This window comes from Pleuronectes platessa, chromosome 13 (assembly GCF_947347685.1).
Source record: "Pleuronectes platessa chromosome 13, fPlePla1.1, whole genome shotgun sequence".
Lineage (NCBI taxonomy): Eukaryota > Metazoa > Chordata > Actinopteri > Pleuronectiformes > Pleuronectidae > Pleuronectes > Pleuronectes platessa.
This window is the reverse complement of record NC_070638.1, coordinates 5,063,620-5,079,949: the sequence shown is the minus strand read 5'-3', so window position 1 is coordinate 5,079,949 and position 16,330 is coordinate 5,063,620. Positions and strand designations below refer to the sequence as shown.

The following is a 16,330-nucleotide window of genomic DNA, read 5'->3' as shown; positions in this document are numbered from 1 at the left end:
TTTTCTTTACCCTAGAATGGGGTCTTTATATTTAAATACTTTATATTTACACCTGGAGCAGATCCTCTTGACGGAGGCCGCCATGTTTGTTTTACAGTTTTGAGTTTTTATGACAGTTAAAGGTTTGGAAGGGGGGGGCGGGGTGAGAGGTATTCAGCTGCAATATGACACCTCACCAGTAGATGTCACTTACTTCCCAACACTGAACCTTTAAACTTTTCTCAAAGTCTTTGAATGATCTCTGATCTGTAATGATGGCACTTTTTTGCATTTGTTTTTTTTTACGTGAAACGCGTTGTAACGTTGAGCAAAGCCTAGCTGCTAGCTAGTGTAGTTTAACGCCATGTTTGATGTTTAATAACGGGGATAAGTCAGTCAATCAAAACTACAGAGATACTTTTTCCACACAAAAACACAACTAAGTTAAAATCAGAGCAGTTTTCCACCAGAACGAAAAACTTTCGCGAGCTCAACGTTTCTTTTTTTGCGCAGAGTTTAGAGAAGTGATGCTGCGGTAGAGACGCATCGGACCCGGGTCATAAACAGAAGGAGAGAAAAGAGAGCCGCTGTTTAAACTCACCTGCTCGGCGGTTTACTGACATAATGGCGGCGACATCCGAACACTTTGTCTAAGATCGTCCGTGGAACGACGACATTTCGCTTCCAGCGCAGACGCGGCGGCGGGGCGGCGGAAAGTTGATCCGCTCGCAGGCTCCGTTCCCCGGGAAGAAGAAGAAGAAGAAGATTCACCGCAACTCTCGGCTCACTCGTAGTTTAGCAGTCGCTGCGTCACATGACCTGCCACACGCGCTCCGATTGGGTAGAGCTGTGGTGCCTTCACGTACGATCGAACGTTTTGCAACTATATACCAATCCCACACATAAATAAACATCGGAAAAAAATCTTAACTCGAGCTGCAGCAGTTTTAAATTTGATTCATGAGATAATAAACTACATATTTATTACAAATATTCGTTTTTAAGATGCATACCTTCTTTTTTATTACACTTTGTTAACTGAATAGTTATTCTTCCGATTATCGGTGAATGTGCTGAGGCGTTTATTTTAAGGGTCACATCAAATATGGCCTCAGTTATATTTATAATCAGGTGAGTAAATCTCAATGTCAAAGTTACAACGTTTCTTTGGCAAATGTGCAAAATGTCATTCATATACTTTAATATATCCGGTTGTCGTTTCCTCATAATGTGACTAAATATCAGAGAAGAAAGTTCAGTACAAGTGTATAAAGAAAAGTTAAAACATTTGTCTTTACTTTAACAAGATCTTAAAATTTAACTTTATTTATTGTTTCTTTCCTTTCCTTTTATTCTTTATATGCATATTTCATAATTTTTTCCAAATTCTACATGTTTTTAAGGTTAATACTTGAAATCCTTTTATGTGTAAACCTGCTTGGCAATAAAACCAGATTCTGATGTACCTTACAATCTGTTTTCTTAAATTAATCAAATTTTAACCTGTTTTTATTTTCATAAAAATGGCTGTTTTTATTATTCATCTATATTGTATATAAAGCACTTTGAGCTGCATTTCTTGTATAATAGGTACTATACAAATAACCTTTTCTATTATTAATATTATTTGTTAAAAGTTTTGACAGCAACGAAGAGCATTCAAAGGACAAATATTCCAGATTTTTTTGCAGAAATGATTTCTTGTTTATATTTTAATGTTTTCAAATAAATTTTAAAAAATGCAACAGAAGCCTCTGATGTATGATTTAAATAATTATCGTCTTTAGCTGTTTTATTCATACACTTGTAGTTTAGCTTTTACTGTGTGATTACATAATGATCATATACAAATGTACTTATCTGATGTATTATCATGAGTAATACTTGTAGTAGTAGTAGTGGTACTTATACACATAATACCACATGGCCTTGGAGTAAGACTAAATCAAATACTGTGTGATTCTAAACTTCTACTCGACTATATTCTTAATTTGTTGGTCAGTAAAATGAATAATCCGTCTCTTCACTCCGATTCATCTGGTTAAAGGTATTTAAAAAATAATCAACCAAATCAATCAAGTGCTGCTACCACTGCTGCCCCCTAGTGCACAGATGTAGCAATTGAGCTCAGTGTTAAAGTGAGATTCTACTGTTACAGTCAGATAGTAAGTGTTGCATATATTGATTGTACATACATTTTTACACGGACCATAAACATATGAGCTTTAAGTTCGAATCAAATTGTGTCATGCTTCTTCAAAGCAGCTTGTATTTTCCACAGCTTCATCTTGGTTGTATGTTCTGACCCGTTTTCATGTGAAGGCGATGTGTCATGTATGTGTGTCTCCATGATGAGACATACCTGAACTGGAAAAATCAATAAGTCCAATGTCATTCGTATGGTTAATCAGTGTATCTTTATTTAAATATACAAAAAGATGGATGTATTCTCATCTAGTTTATATTTCTAAGCATTTCAACTCACAGATAGTTTCCATTCGTACTGTTTTAGTGAAACCGACCAACACACGCGCACACACACGCTCTCAAACACGCACAGTTCACATAAACAGGGAAGACATAAACAGGGAAGGTCACACAGTTCAGTCCAACATCCATTCACACCAGAAGAAATGAACAATATGTTGACTGTAAAAATCAAAAAAAAAAAAAAGGCTTTGCTTTCACAGGATTCACACATGAAAAGGAAGAAACCCTTTACATTTGTCAAGTTAATATATACACGATAACTGATTTTTCTTGTTTTTTTTTCCTTTCGAAGATGAGACTGTGTTAGTGTTACTAATGAGGTACTGCATGAGGTAACTGGTATTTCTGTTTTAGAGGAGCCGGGTGTAAGACAGCATTTGGAAGTTACCACCGATCACAGCAGACTTCCCCCCCCCCCCACATCACTTGCTGTTTTTCTGGCACAATACGTAAGAAGCACCCGGGTCACGTTCAGCTCACACACGCCAAAACAAACTCAACCCCCCCGCCCCCCCGCCGACTTTTGACACGTGTCCTGCTCGGAACGTGATCCAGGTGTGATGAGATGTACTCCACCGGTCGCCAGGAGGAAACCGCTAAGTCACAGGTGAGTTGGATGACTTTGAACTGTGATGTTCAAATGACTATTGCTGTATAATAAATATTGCTGGACCCTTGGACCACGCATACGCCACAGTTCACATCACTCCTAGCGGGGCTGCGTCATCAAAAAAAAACCAATCCACCAAGCCGTTAGAGACACTTTGATAATTTCCAAACACTAAAAAACATTGTTCCGTCTTATTTGATGTATGTTTTTTTCTTTTTGTTCCGCATGTTCGTTACCAAAACTGCACAAGAGCAAGCGTTACAGACCACTGTCAAAAAGAAAAGAAAAAATCTAAAATAAATCACCATGTTTGCACAGCACTAATCAAAGCACAACAGATGAGCCTGTGTGGTGTCCAACATGGCTGAACACTGAACAGGTCTGAACATCACATCAGCAGGTTAATATTGAGGTAATACTGTTCATACTGGCATATTAAAAACAGGCGGCCAATCGCGGAAGCCGCCCGCCCCGAACACGACGATTTCCTTGTTGCCTTTTTTTTTTTCTTCTTCTTCTTCTTTTAAGGATATTAACTAAACTTTGTGATGCAAGTGCTACCCACACAGCTTCTGATTCAGAGGAACCGATACCGTTATTCATAATAAAAATCTGTAACACAACCGCAATTCCTGATAGAAAGGATAAAAACATCACAGGGCTAATTTAGTTGTCCAAATGACTTTTAAAATGTGTAGGGGTGGAAATGAGAAATCCCTTTCTACCACTTCTGAGAACTGCAATGCCCTGATTTTGTATTTTCTTTTCCTAATAAAAACAGATCAGTGTTTCGCATCCATGTGTGTGTGCATTTCTATTTACAAGAATCGGCCTTTCTCCTCTTTTAGGGTTTGTACAGCATTAACACTGTGCCAACTGATCAGGCTCTATTTTTAAAAACAAATCTCCACAGACAAAGAGGCCAAGCCGGCAATAAAATATCTCAACTACTAAAACACAATAAAATACATAACACAACTCGATATACACGTAGAAAAAGCCTGAGGTACTTGTCAGAATATCTGAGGTCAGTCTGGAGGAGTAAGCAGCTGAGGGCTTACCCAGTCGGAAAAAAACAAACACAAAAAAAAAACAGAATATTAGCCTCACATAATATCATGGATAGTTATCACATGTTAGCGTTATATTAACAAAGAATACATGTACATCTACATATCCTTGAGTATCCTGGAATAGTCACAGCAGCATAACGGACATTCAATGTATGGTATTCATGTTATGGTACAACTATGGCATTGCATTTGAGACAAAGGCAACCATCTGAGCTCTCCTTGCATGACGTACAGTGACTGAGGTATCTGGGGGACTGGTGTCCGAACTGAGTCTATTGAACAAACACCCATGAAAATTAATAAACAGACATGTTGCTTACTCAAGTATGGCCCTCGCAAGGATAAAACCCAACTGATTCTTACGTTAAAACACTCTCAAAACAATCTCATTTCATTTTTGTCTTCACCTTCTCTTGCACTCACTCGCTCGCTCACTTACACACACACACACACACACACGCAGCTCACACACACTCACACGCTTTAAAATCAAAAATGTGTAACATTGCAACTCCAGACAGCATCCATCAATGCCCCTGGCACTGGCAAAGGAGTAACTCTGAATTTCTACGATAAAAAAAAAAAAAAAAAAGAGAGAAAGAAACAGAATAAAAATAATCCAGGAATATGTCCATGATAGCGAGCTGGATAGCTTGGCTCTCAAAATTAGAGAAAATGTTCCAAAGAAACCTACTGGATACCTGAGAGGTAGATCCCCGGGGACAAGGCGGTTGTCCCAAATCTTCAAAAAAACGTCCGATACAACTGTCCAACTTCCTTTTCAGCTCCTTCCCATGCGATGAAACAGCTGTGCTCCGTTTCTTTTTGATCTTCTTCTTTTTTCTTTTTGAGGCGTTCGCCGGTTTAAAATAAGGGAGCACCCTCGAGCTTAAAAATCGAGAAGCTTTGACCCCTGAGGAAGATGAATAGATCTCGTCTAACAGTCTGAAAACGGTTCCTCCGAGGTGTGCAGCACGTCGTCCAAGGTCTGGAGCAAAGATTCATTTCATTTGGCCACAGACGGTCATGACCAAGACAGGAAAAGAACGAGAACTGATGAGGTAATAAAATAAAAAATAAAACGACTAACACAGAAGAAGTACATGAGGTAACGAAAACATTAAAAGATTTGACACATGGGTGTTATCAGCCCATCGCATAGCTTATTACTACTTCAAAACTACAGCAGATGGATGTGTTAGTAGGATCTGACTTTGAAACACGGGAAAAACATTAAAAAACCAAGAAAAAAAATACCAGTATCGGGGTAAAATAGCAGCTGCATTCAAGTGGCTAGTTGTCGTTTTTCTTTTTTTCATGTTTTTAAATATTCACGGAGATCCGCTGAGTTTGGGTTCGAAAAAATTTAAAAGTCAGGAGCTCAGGTGAAGGATGGTTCCCCCCCCCCCCCCCCCCCCCCCCCCCCAGCTCAGGTGCTGGACTCTTTGGGAGGTAGGTCCTCGTTGGTGAGAGACGTCACGATGCAGGCGGGGCTGTCTGAGGTAGAGCTGCTGATCATCCTGGAGATTTGGCCGATGCGCTCCTCGACGCAGCCGGCCGATAGTCGCGCCTCTGCGTCGTGGTCCCAGCATTCCTCGATGGTCTCGCACATCTGGCTCAAACCCTGCAGGCACAGCCCAGACATGGGAAAAGTTAACATCTGTAGAGCTTATAAAGGCAACACTATGTAGATGTACACATTAAAAAAAAAACATAGTACAAAATATAAAGGGCCCATTGTCGCAGCGCTGCCTGGAAATGCACTATAACTATGGTGTGCAGTGCTGGTACGACTTGCTTTATAGCATTAGTCACAAGTCAACAACCAGAGCAGCTCGCTAATTCACTAATCTCAAAGATGACATCAGGACAGAGCTACCAAAGAAACCGAAGAAGAGATGATGCAGAAAAACAACAAGAGCAAAAGAGAAAGTGACCAATGTCATCAGCCAGAAATCCCTCACTTTCCATTATCTAAAGCTGGAGACTCAACTGACAAAGTTTCCGAAAGCAACAAAGTCTGATTCGAGGGAACTATGAACACGTTTGAGCCGTAGTCACTGGAACAAAGGATGCAATGCACCCTGGGATTGCTGTTTAAAACTCCAGGAGCTACTCCTCCACTGTTACTCACAGGATGTTTGAGCCAGCACTCCTTGATGGCTGGACGCATCTTCTTGTGCACGACCACATCCTGCAGATCGTCCAGGGTGGGATGCTGCCCAATTTCCTCCTCGAACGGCAGCATGTACTCGCCAATTGTACCTGAAGAGACGCAGCAAGGCCACAGGACGGGGAAACGTTACACAGAGGTAGTGCACAGATGTTTTTAAAGGACAGAGCAGAAATAACAACTAGTTCTGTATTTTAACAGTAACTTGACCCACGTTACACCTCTAACCTATGTCAGACGGCGCTCCATGACAAAACAAAAACTAATCCTTTGTTTATTAGGTCAGGCCTGAGGGCACAGTGACCTATCACCTGTGGGGGGGGGGGAAGCAGCATTCCTGCACTCGTTGACTCACCATCAGATACCGTGCAGCGGGCCACCAGCTCCCACAGCACCAGGCCCATGGCGTACATGTCTATCCTCAAGAAGGAGTCTCTCTGGAAGTTGATGGCTCCCTCCAGCACCTCTGGGGCCATGTACCGCCTCGTGCCCACCTGGCAGGAAACAGGGATTCAAGTCTTTGTGAGTTTGTGCGGTCATGTGTTGTATCAAGGGCATTGGTTTGTAAATAGTATCAAACAAACAGGCAGATGGGCTGCAGGCTGAATGGGCTCGATCTGAGGCAACAGTCTAACAAACTTCTCCTGTTACCCGCTCGCCTGAATAAACAACTTAGAATTCTTTTCATGATGAATCATTAAATCCATCTCTCAGCGTTTTTCTCTGCAAAAGGAAACAACCCTGGTGCTTTATTCATGACTCCTACTTACTGTATAAACACCGACACTGTCTTTATTTCTGAATCAACCTTTAAAAGCGATTTCAAACACACCAGAAAGAAAATATTCGAGAATAAAACAACCATTAAGAAAGCTGCATCCCTTGAGTCACACAAATAAAGTGCAAATTTAGAAACTGATTGCAAAGACTTGTTAGAGGGTTACTTATACATGCATCAGTGTTTATGCAGACATTAAAAACACAGAGGGGTCATTTCCTACCTGGCCATGAGTGTCCCCTGGAGGTTTCCCTGGTTCAAATCGCACAGCGAGCCCGAAATCTCCGATGATCGCAGTTAAATCATCGGCAAGCATCACATTCTTGCTCTTGAAGTCCCTGGGAAAAGAGTTTCAGAGGGAATTAAAATGACGTAACTCCAGAGACACAACGTCAAACACATTAGCTCCTGGATTCCAGGGGGAAATTGGGAAAGCAGGAACAAAGAGAGAAGTAGTCACTGTATTGGAGCGTATCGAGTTCAGGATTCAGGAAAAAGACAGAAACGGTTCATGTTTCTCTTACCTGTGAGCGATAGTGGGTTTTGGCCCCTCGCCCTTGTAGCTGGGAATGTCCTCATGGAGGTAGGCCAAGCCGCGGGACATGCTCTCTGCTATGTGACACAGATCACCCCAGGACACCATGTTACCCTTCAGGTGGTCCGTCAGTGAGCCCTGCGCACACACACACACAAGCAGATCCAGGGACAGGGATTAACAACCGGCCCGAGAATCTAATCTTTAATCCATCTGCAGAGAATCTTAGTGCGAGGGGTTAGTCGAGCGTGACCCTGAGAACACACATCCAACGCACAAAGGGAGCAGGAAGAGGTGATTTTTCACTTCGTGGCTCGAGGCCAGCTGGATAGTGTAGTCTGGGAGAATTACCAGAGAAGGGAAGATTCATGTATCATGAGCTTAAAATAGCATCACAAGTGTTGATGAAAATGGAAGCGTTTAACTTAACAGACACGACAAAGGCAGACACGCAACTAAAGCAATTAACTGTGGCCGAATGGGTCTTTTTTCACAGCAGACACTTTGACATCGAAGGAAAAGCATGAGTTCCTGATAACATGCAAACGTCTCTGTTCTGTTCAAGTGTCCCCAAAAATAAACACCAGGAACCTGAAGCAGCTTTAATGGAACTGAGCTGTTTGTCGTTTCCTTATTTTTCCAATCACATGTCAAAATGTCTGAGGAGAGAAAAGGTCTTAAAAGTCATCCAACAACTGTAATGCTGCATTTGTGGTTATTGCATTTAGTGTTTGAGACCAGAGCTGTGAGCAGAGTCCTAGACGTATTTGACATAGATGTGTGTATTATTTTTAAACTCGAGCCGAGCAACACATCTCTTAAAGGCACACAGGGCACTGCAAAGTAATAAAATCCCATCTTTAATGAAAAGCTGCGAGGCGTCTTTTGTTCAGGTAAATAAAAGACCTCAGCCAATATATGAGAGAAGTCCAGGTCAACATCGCAGCCCCTGTACCTCACCATGAATCTGCTCTCTCTCTCGCTATATATATCCAAAAATATATATGGATGTGTAGGAGTAGACGTGTTCTCACCCTCTCATGGAACTCTGTGATAAGCCACAGCTCCGTCTCCAGGTTGCTTCCATGTTTTTCGGAGGCGATGAAACGCAGGAGGTTTTCGTGTCGCATCCCCGGAGTCAAGAAAATGTCCCGCTCGTTGTGCCACGACTGCTTGTCCTGTACAAAACATAAACACACAAACCAGAGAGTTAGGTTTAGGACTTCAGGATTTATATAAGCTCTTTTGAAAATAACCCGGTCCATCCCTTAAGTAGAAGTAGCCTCCATTTGTGCCTCTTATATTGAGATTACATTCAAGCAACAGAGCTAATCAGCCTATTTCACAGAAAATATGAGCCCAGTAATCCATGAGAAAACCTGAGAGTTATAAAAAGACATTTCCAAGCTGTGTGTCAGCTCTGTAACTGTGTGAGATGTTCAGCCATTCCCCAAGTGGCTCCTACTTATTCCTTAAATGTAAATCAAAATAAACATCAGTTTTAACCAGGGACTGTCTGTGAAGAGGGATGAAGCATGTCCACTTCCTCCCACTATCCACAAATCAACCCCATTTTTTGATAACTGAAAAATGTGTTTTAATATGAACTCTGGACTTTTTTTGTTTGGTCCAAGCCCCATTCATTAACACGGAGGAGGTGGGGTTTACGACCTATACAGCAGCCAGCCAGCAGGAGCTGTGGTTATGAATGTACACTAATATTATTTTCAAGTCTATAGTAGTCCAACACAAACCTTTTTAGATTCTTCAAACGTCTTCATAACAACAATAAGTGTAAATTTATCATCTTTGTTGTTGTTGTTTTTTCTGCCAGTATTATTATAATATCACAGAGGCACAAACTGGGGCCACAAAACGGCATTTGACAAGTAAACCATATAGAGTAAAGCCTTAGAGTGATATTGGTTTCTCACCTGAATAGGGAAGACCTTTACAGCAACATACTCGCTCATCAGTTGGGCCTTCCACACACAACCAAAGCGCCCCCTGGCTTTGATTTCCAGCAGCTGCAGAGGTTTGAGACCCACACTTGGTGATGGAGGAGAGAGTCCTGGATCCTAGATCACAGAGGAGGAAAAAACACGTCTCATTCTCCTGCCACATCTCAAATGTGACACAAATCACTACACGACCCGGGTAAGTGGCAGAGGCAGAAGCAGCCACACTTAAGATGAGAGTCGGGGGTTGAGAGTCTCACCTCGCTAAGGTCCACGTGGCCGTAGGGAGGTTTGCGGTGGCGGTACATCCACAAGGCCAGGACGAGGGCCAGGGACAGCACGCACAGAGGCAGCAGGGAGTACACCAGCACGTTGAGCAGGGACGGCACCCGAGGTGGAGGCCGGATTTTCACTGTCAAGGAGCATCATAATTACAAGGTGTCAGCTTTATGGCGTTTAGGTCACCGGCTGCATGGCAAAACATCCCTCCCAGACTGAGATCAGAATTCAAAAGAGCAGAGCGACATTCTATCCAGACGGCTCAACCTTGATCCTCGCCTGGAAAGTGATTAGTCTGTGGAAAACGCTGCAAACAGGCGGGTGGTGAGAGGCTTCACTCAGTCGCCTTCTCCACAGATGAGCGCTTCAAACTGAATGCTTCGGCAAAACGACACAATACCAGCGAGGCAAATTGCAAGGGATGTGATTTTTGCACACACAGAAGCTCAGAAGGGATCATTTAGCAACATTTTAAAAAAGGGAGAGAAAAAAATCTAAGCGTGCTTAAAAGGGATCATAATATCACAATCGTGGCATTTTTCCTTCTCCTAATACTGTAGCTGCCGGGATAAGCTCCCACTGATCAGAGGGGGAAAGGAAAGAACCTATTTTCTGCTTGTTCTATAAGTAGGATGCGTTCGCCGCTCACCTCGGTTGCCACTGCCAATCATGTCAGGAAGGTGGGTGAACCGCTCGTTGCAGTAGTTGCCCTCGCAGCAGCAGAAGAACACCTGAGGGTTTTCGTCCAAGGAAACACACTCTTGCCTAAAACAACAGATGACACACACACAAACAAAATCACCCGGTTAAATAAAATGTCAAAACAAAGCACACGCGTTTAGATGTTTTAATAATTTACAGCAGGATCAAAATACACATCACACACCAGTGTTGCATTTCCAGGTCTAGAAAGCACCTCTGTGACTTCACCGCACATGAAGGTTTATCCCATCTATCCAATCTTTGACCTTTTCACTCCTTTATTTTGCTTCCTGGTGACAACGACCACTTTGCAGAGGTATTAATATCTTCTTCTTAATGAGAATATACGATCTTATTCCTCCTAAGTCAGCAAGTGTTCCATATTGAGAGCAATCGCAGGACTTCTAATGCCATACGAGAATAACTGCACATCTCTGCTCTTTAATGCCGCAATTAATCTTTCTGACATCGTCTCTCGACTCGCCCACCTTCTTTTTTAATCGCCTTTCATTGTCTGCCACTGTTTTACGGAGCTTTTCACTCAGATTAAATTGACCGGCAGCAAATTTACTTTTGCGGGTCCCATTATATTCCCCCTGTGGTGGTAATTACAGCCGAACAGCACTTCAGGCCCCGCGCAATTTCCCTGGAAACCGTCAACATATTTGCGGCAGCATCTGAACCTACGATTTGTGTGTGGGTGTGCGTGTGCGTGTGCGTGTGTGTGTGTGTATCCAATCCTGGCAGAGCTTTTTAAATATCTATCTTTTTGATTTAACGTGGATCATCGTCAAATAACGAAGGTCTCAATGAAAACTGCTGTCGTTAAACTGCTATTCAACGCCTCTGGTCTTGAGCCTGAAACACTCAGGAGCTGCAGGTCCCTGGGCTGGGTCATCCGGGGCGGATTACCGCAGCCGAGCTACTTCACAACGCCGTGGCTGGAAGATGAAAGATAAGATGGTTTGATGTCTGACTTGTGATGGTGTAAGATTCTCCTCCTGCACGGCCCTGGTGCCACCGCTTCTATCTGCCATCACAGAGCTGCCTGGTTATTTCCAGAAAGAATAAATCGGAGCTGTGCTGGGTTGCACAGCATTTTCCAAAAATAAATCCCCACTTGTGGAAATCACTCCCCCCCCCCCCCCCCCCCCGATCTAATGGAGTCTGCTTCTGTAAATGCATTCATAGAAGCACTGGAAACTTAATTTTGAAAATGACTGCAGTCTAAACCTCCACCTGTGTGGCCGGCCTCACCGCTTGTATCATGTAACATATTAAATAACTCTCTCTCAGAATAATTTGTTCTCTCTCTGTGTGTTTGCGGATGGCTGCATTCTAGTTTGCTTGATTTATTGTATGAAATGAAACAAATTGGAGGAATTGTGTGCCAGAATATTAATGAATAGCAATTATGATGATTCATTCAAAGGTTTGAGTTATTTCACTTTCAACAATAGCAAAAGATTTGCTCATTAGCTTGTTAAATGTGAATAGTTACTGCCTCTCACTGTTTGAAATCAAGGTAAAATGAACGTTTGAGAGGTTTGAAGCATTAATCTTGAAAAGGAGCAACCTTTGGACATTTCATAGATTAATTGATGATGAAAACAAGTATTTGTAGCAGCCCTGTGTCATTATCTTCATGTAGTATTGATGTAGCCTAAGGTCCATGTGCAGTGTGGCAGTAAAACCATGTAGCATGTGTACTGAGAGAAAAGCTCTATAGCAAATCAATCTCTAAACGGTCCAAGTTAATCTGCCAAGGTCTACATCCTGTGTCTCTTTGTTTTGTGTCATGTTTTTCTGTAAAACCAGAGTGTTAAATTAATCGTTTTTAATGTGTTGATAGATTGTCTACACTATTATATGTCTAAAGTGAAACTTGCCTTTCACCAATCTTCCCTACAGTGTGAGAGGAGATCTTTAAAATGCTGCTTTTCTTTCACCACTGGGCAAACAAACCCAAGGATAGATAAGATGTGCACTAGAGAAAAACAGCTGATTGTCACTTTTGAGACGCTGCAACCAGGAGATGCTCAAGTGATTTGTTAATGAAGGACTCGTGTCAGCATCAGATCTGTTATCTCCGCCCCCGGGTCACTGCAACAACGATGGACTGAACCCTGAGGTGAGCGAGGCCGTTGTCCCCGCTGCCGCTCACTCTGGACACGAACCACACACACCTAGGATCTAAATGCATAGGTTGGCGGTACCCTCGCCCCGTGGAACCCACCTGTCATAGCAGTTGAAGTCGTCCAGCCAGCAGCCTTTCTTCACCAACTTGATGGTCCCTGAGGAGTTGAGCCAGGAGGCGTAACAGTGCAGCCGCTTGTCCTTGTCGCCCTCGCAGCGCTCGAAGCCGCTCTGGTTGGTCCTCTCCGTGCGCCAGCTGTCATTGTAGTACACACACTCCCGGGTCTCGGCTTCGCCCAGACTGTAACCTGCGATCGGACAGAAGGCCTCAGTCAGCTCACACCGTAATGAATTGAACGTCGGCGGTAGGAAGCGGGACATATGGCGCAGGATCCGCTCGGTGCCACCGAGAAGCATCACTTGAGCGGAGCCGCCCTCATCTCCGAAGGCACGTGGCCAAGTTTTGGGAGGTGGCTGTGGTGAAGCGGGAAATCTCTCTGAACACTTTCTCTGCTTAAAACCATTCAATAAAAAAAACTCTTGTCCGAGAGTGACAAGTCAAAAAAAAGGGGCGGGGGGGGGATGACAATTTAATTAGAGATGGAAGAACAATGATCTGCTCGGTTGTGGTGTACACACACACACACACACACACACACACACTGACATGTTACTTCTATAGATAAAAACCCCTCCTGCCTCCTCCTGGAGTGTGACACATCTGGTAAGGACAGATAAGAGCTGCTTCTTTAAGGGGAAACCAAGCCGAAACCTAACAATGGCTGCCAGTCTCCTAATGTTGAATTCCTTATAGAGGGGGGGGGGGGAGAAAGGGTTTTGTTTTAATAGTCATCTTTGTGGATTGAGGGTGGCATCACTCGAGCATCGAACAGGAGACGTGTGGGGCTGATAACACACAGCCGTACGTGTCATTCACAATATCTCCTATGGAGCTTTGTTCAGGGGGAAAAAATAGTGCCTGTCTCTTTAAATCCATGCCTATAGGAGGCTGCCCATCCCCCCAGTGTTACCCCCACCAACCCATTACGCACACACACACACTCACTCACTCACAGGCACCCATCCACTTAAACATACGTGCATTCAGTTGTCCAGCAGCCATACAATGGATTTCATTATGGCTCACAAGGGTTGGGTGGGGGGTGGGGGGTGGGGGGGGACACAGGGGTGAATGCAACGCAATCATCATCGCTCAATATTAAAAAATAAATAAAAAGGGAGGAAGATAATAAAAATAGACACAACAACAGTGATGCTCTGTGCTCCATTGAGCCGGGATGGCATTTGTGATATCTGTGGTCACATGATCCAGGAGGACTTTTACTACTAGATCCTTCCACAACCCCCCCCACCCCCCCCCTCACCGTGTCACTTAACCGAGGCTTACACCACAACAACGCGAATTGTGCAGAGAGCAGCTTACTACACTACACCAGTAATCTATAAACCATAAAGGCATTAGCCCCCGTGCGCAATTTGGCACACAGGAGACAGCTGTGCACAATTAATTTTTTATCACAACTGTAGGAAAGCACACACGTTGCATGAAAAGGTGGTGGGGAGGAAATGGTGTTGTGTGTTTGTTGTTGGTTGATCCAAGGTGAAATCTGCACATGAAGATCAGCCAGTGTGAGTTGAGGGGGGGGGAAGAAACCAAACAAAAGAAAAACAACCCTCATGCTCAATTTCACGTGGTGAGCAAGTCCAAGCCTTTTGGAACAGGAGCTATCTCTCTCTCTCTCTGTGTGTGTGTCTGTCTCTGTGTGTGTGTGTAACAGTAACCTCAAACCAGGGTGAGGACCTGACTGGGGACAAGAACAGCTGATGTCGAATCAAACGCCATTGATTTGTGGAAATGGAAGGAGGAGGAAGGAAGAAAAAAACACACAACAGGAGAAGGGGGAAGTGTGGCTGCGGCTCAGGGTGCAGCAGCAGACACACACAACACAAGAGATGGAGCCTCTAAGGTTTCAGGATGTTGATGCAGCTGCTTGTTTTCTATTCCTGCCTCTGTTCATAATAAAGGGGGGGGGGGGGGGACGCAACAGTTTTAAAATTTGGATTTGTAAATGTGTGTGTTTTTAATTTTGAGGGGGGGGGGGTCGCACAAAGCGTGTAAAAGCACTTAAAATGGCTATTGTTGTTTTTTAAATTGAAGAAGCAGCTACTGGTGTAATAAAAGCTGGAGTAGGGGGTTGGGTGGTGGTGTGTGTGTGGGGGGGGGGGAGATGCGTTTAAGGGACAAATGGAGAAAAGGCGATTAAGGGGGGTGGATGGGGGGGGATTGGATAAAGCCGGAGCTGAACGGTGCCAACAAAGTTCAAACTGACGTAAACTCCAACAATTACGCACACGTGCAAAAATGTTAAAACGCAGAAATAAAGAGGAGAAAAAGGATCGAGAGCCGCTCGACCCGACAATAGCCGCTTACCTGCGCACAAAGTTCCCAGAAGAAGTGAACAAGTCAGCCATGAAAAAGACATGTTCCGTCTCGAGTACAGCAAACAGCGCGTTCCCCCGCGTGTCCGTGGCCAACATTCAAACTCCGCCGGCCCGCAACATCGGTCCGGGATCGAACCCAACGCGACCACGGGGCCTTCTTCTTCTTCTCCTCCTCCTCCTCCCGCCCCGGTCCCTCCAGCAGCGGTCCGGGCACCAGCGGCACAGCGCGTGTCAGCAGCCCGCGACGGCGCAACAATGTCGGCAGAAAAACGACGGGGAGCGCCGGGGGTGACTTCCAGGCGGTGAGTCCTGGATCACAGCCGCAGCGTTTCGCTTCCGAGCTCCGAACACCGAGCCGTGGGACCATCCGAGGCGGCTGCTCGGCGCTCTTTTCTCGGGGTGGGGAGGTTTTCGCTCACTCGGGTAGTCGCGCCGCTGCGTCGGGAGGTCGGTCCGGGGTTTACATGCATGTTACTGATCTGTGTCCAAAATGGCTTCTAAATGGGGAATGGGCTGCAAACAGGGAAACCCGGATGTGTAAACACAAAGAGGGGAATTCAGGCAGCGAGCGGAGTGACCTCAACGCGACCACCGCAGACTCCTCACACCCGATCCCCGCTTCATTTCAGACTCGATTTCCATCGTTATCGCATTATTTTACGCGCGGGGGACACTTAGCAGGCACGGAGGGGAGGTGTGGATGGAAGTCGTGCGTCCTCCTAAACCGTGTTTTGTCCCCGTCCCGGCATAGAAGAAACACACACAACACACTGGGCTACTTTGTGATCCACGGAGTTTTTATTTTTGTGTGACTTTCTCTGCTTTCTATCCTTAATCCTTAAACTGTCTCTTTTACGCACATTTGCGTTGAGGATCAGTGCAACACGTTGGACTAGTTCCTTTAAAAAGAATATATCTTTGAAATGGTGTGTTGCAATGTTTTGGTTGTGAAACAGCTGCAACACCAGAAACAAACACAGTGAACTCACACAGCCTGGATATTACATATGTTCACATGAATCCATACAATGAACCAACTCCCACACATTAAAGAAAATAAACATAAGCTTGTACTTTATATTTAAACACTATAACAAGCATTAAAGGCTTTTTCCCCTAACTGTGTCAATGTGATAAATAACTTCAATTCCCCT

General features: G+C 44.1%; 2 protein-coding genes across 2 annotated transcripts in view; one reads left to right on the top strand and one right to left on the bottom strand.

Annotated features, from left to right (window-relative positions):
• Positions 1-5,581: 5,581 nt before the first annotated feature.
• Positions 5,582-15,340, bottom strand: LOC128455057 (activin receptor type-2B). Its single transcript, XM_053438685.1, has 11 exons — positions 15,166-15,340; positions 12,814-13,021; positions 10,525-10,640; positions 9,857-10,008; positions 9,573-9,716; positions 8,673-8,816; positions 7,628-7,776; positions 7,327-7,441; positions 6,681-6,819; positions 6,287-6,417; positions 5,582-5,776 (listed from the first exon to the last, which is right to left on the bottom strand). The coding sequence occupies exons 1-11, from the start codon at positions 15,215-15,217 to the stop codon at positions 5,582-5,584; spliced, it is 1,545 nt and encodes a 514-aa protein (XP_053294660.1). The 5' UTR covers positions 15,218-15,340.
• LOC128454507 (receptor-type tyrosine-protein phosphatase mu) overlaps positions 15,216-16,330 on the top strand; it is a 127,007-nt gene continuing 125,892 nt past the window's right edge. Inside the window, exon 1 of the mRNA XM_053437921.1 lies at positions 15,216-15,464. Coding sequence (XP_053293896.1) covers positions 15,216-15,464 — 249 coding nt within the window. The remainder of the gene's footprint in view (positions 15,465-16,330) is intronic.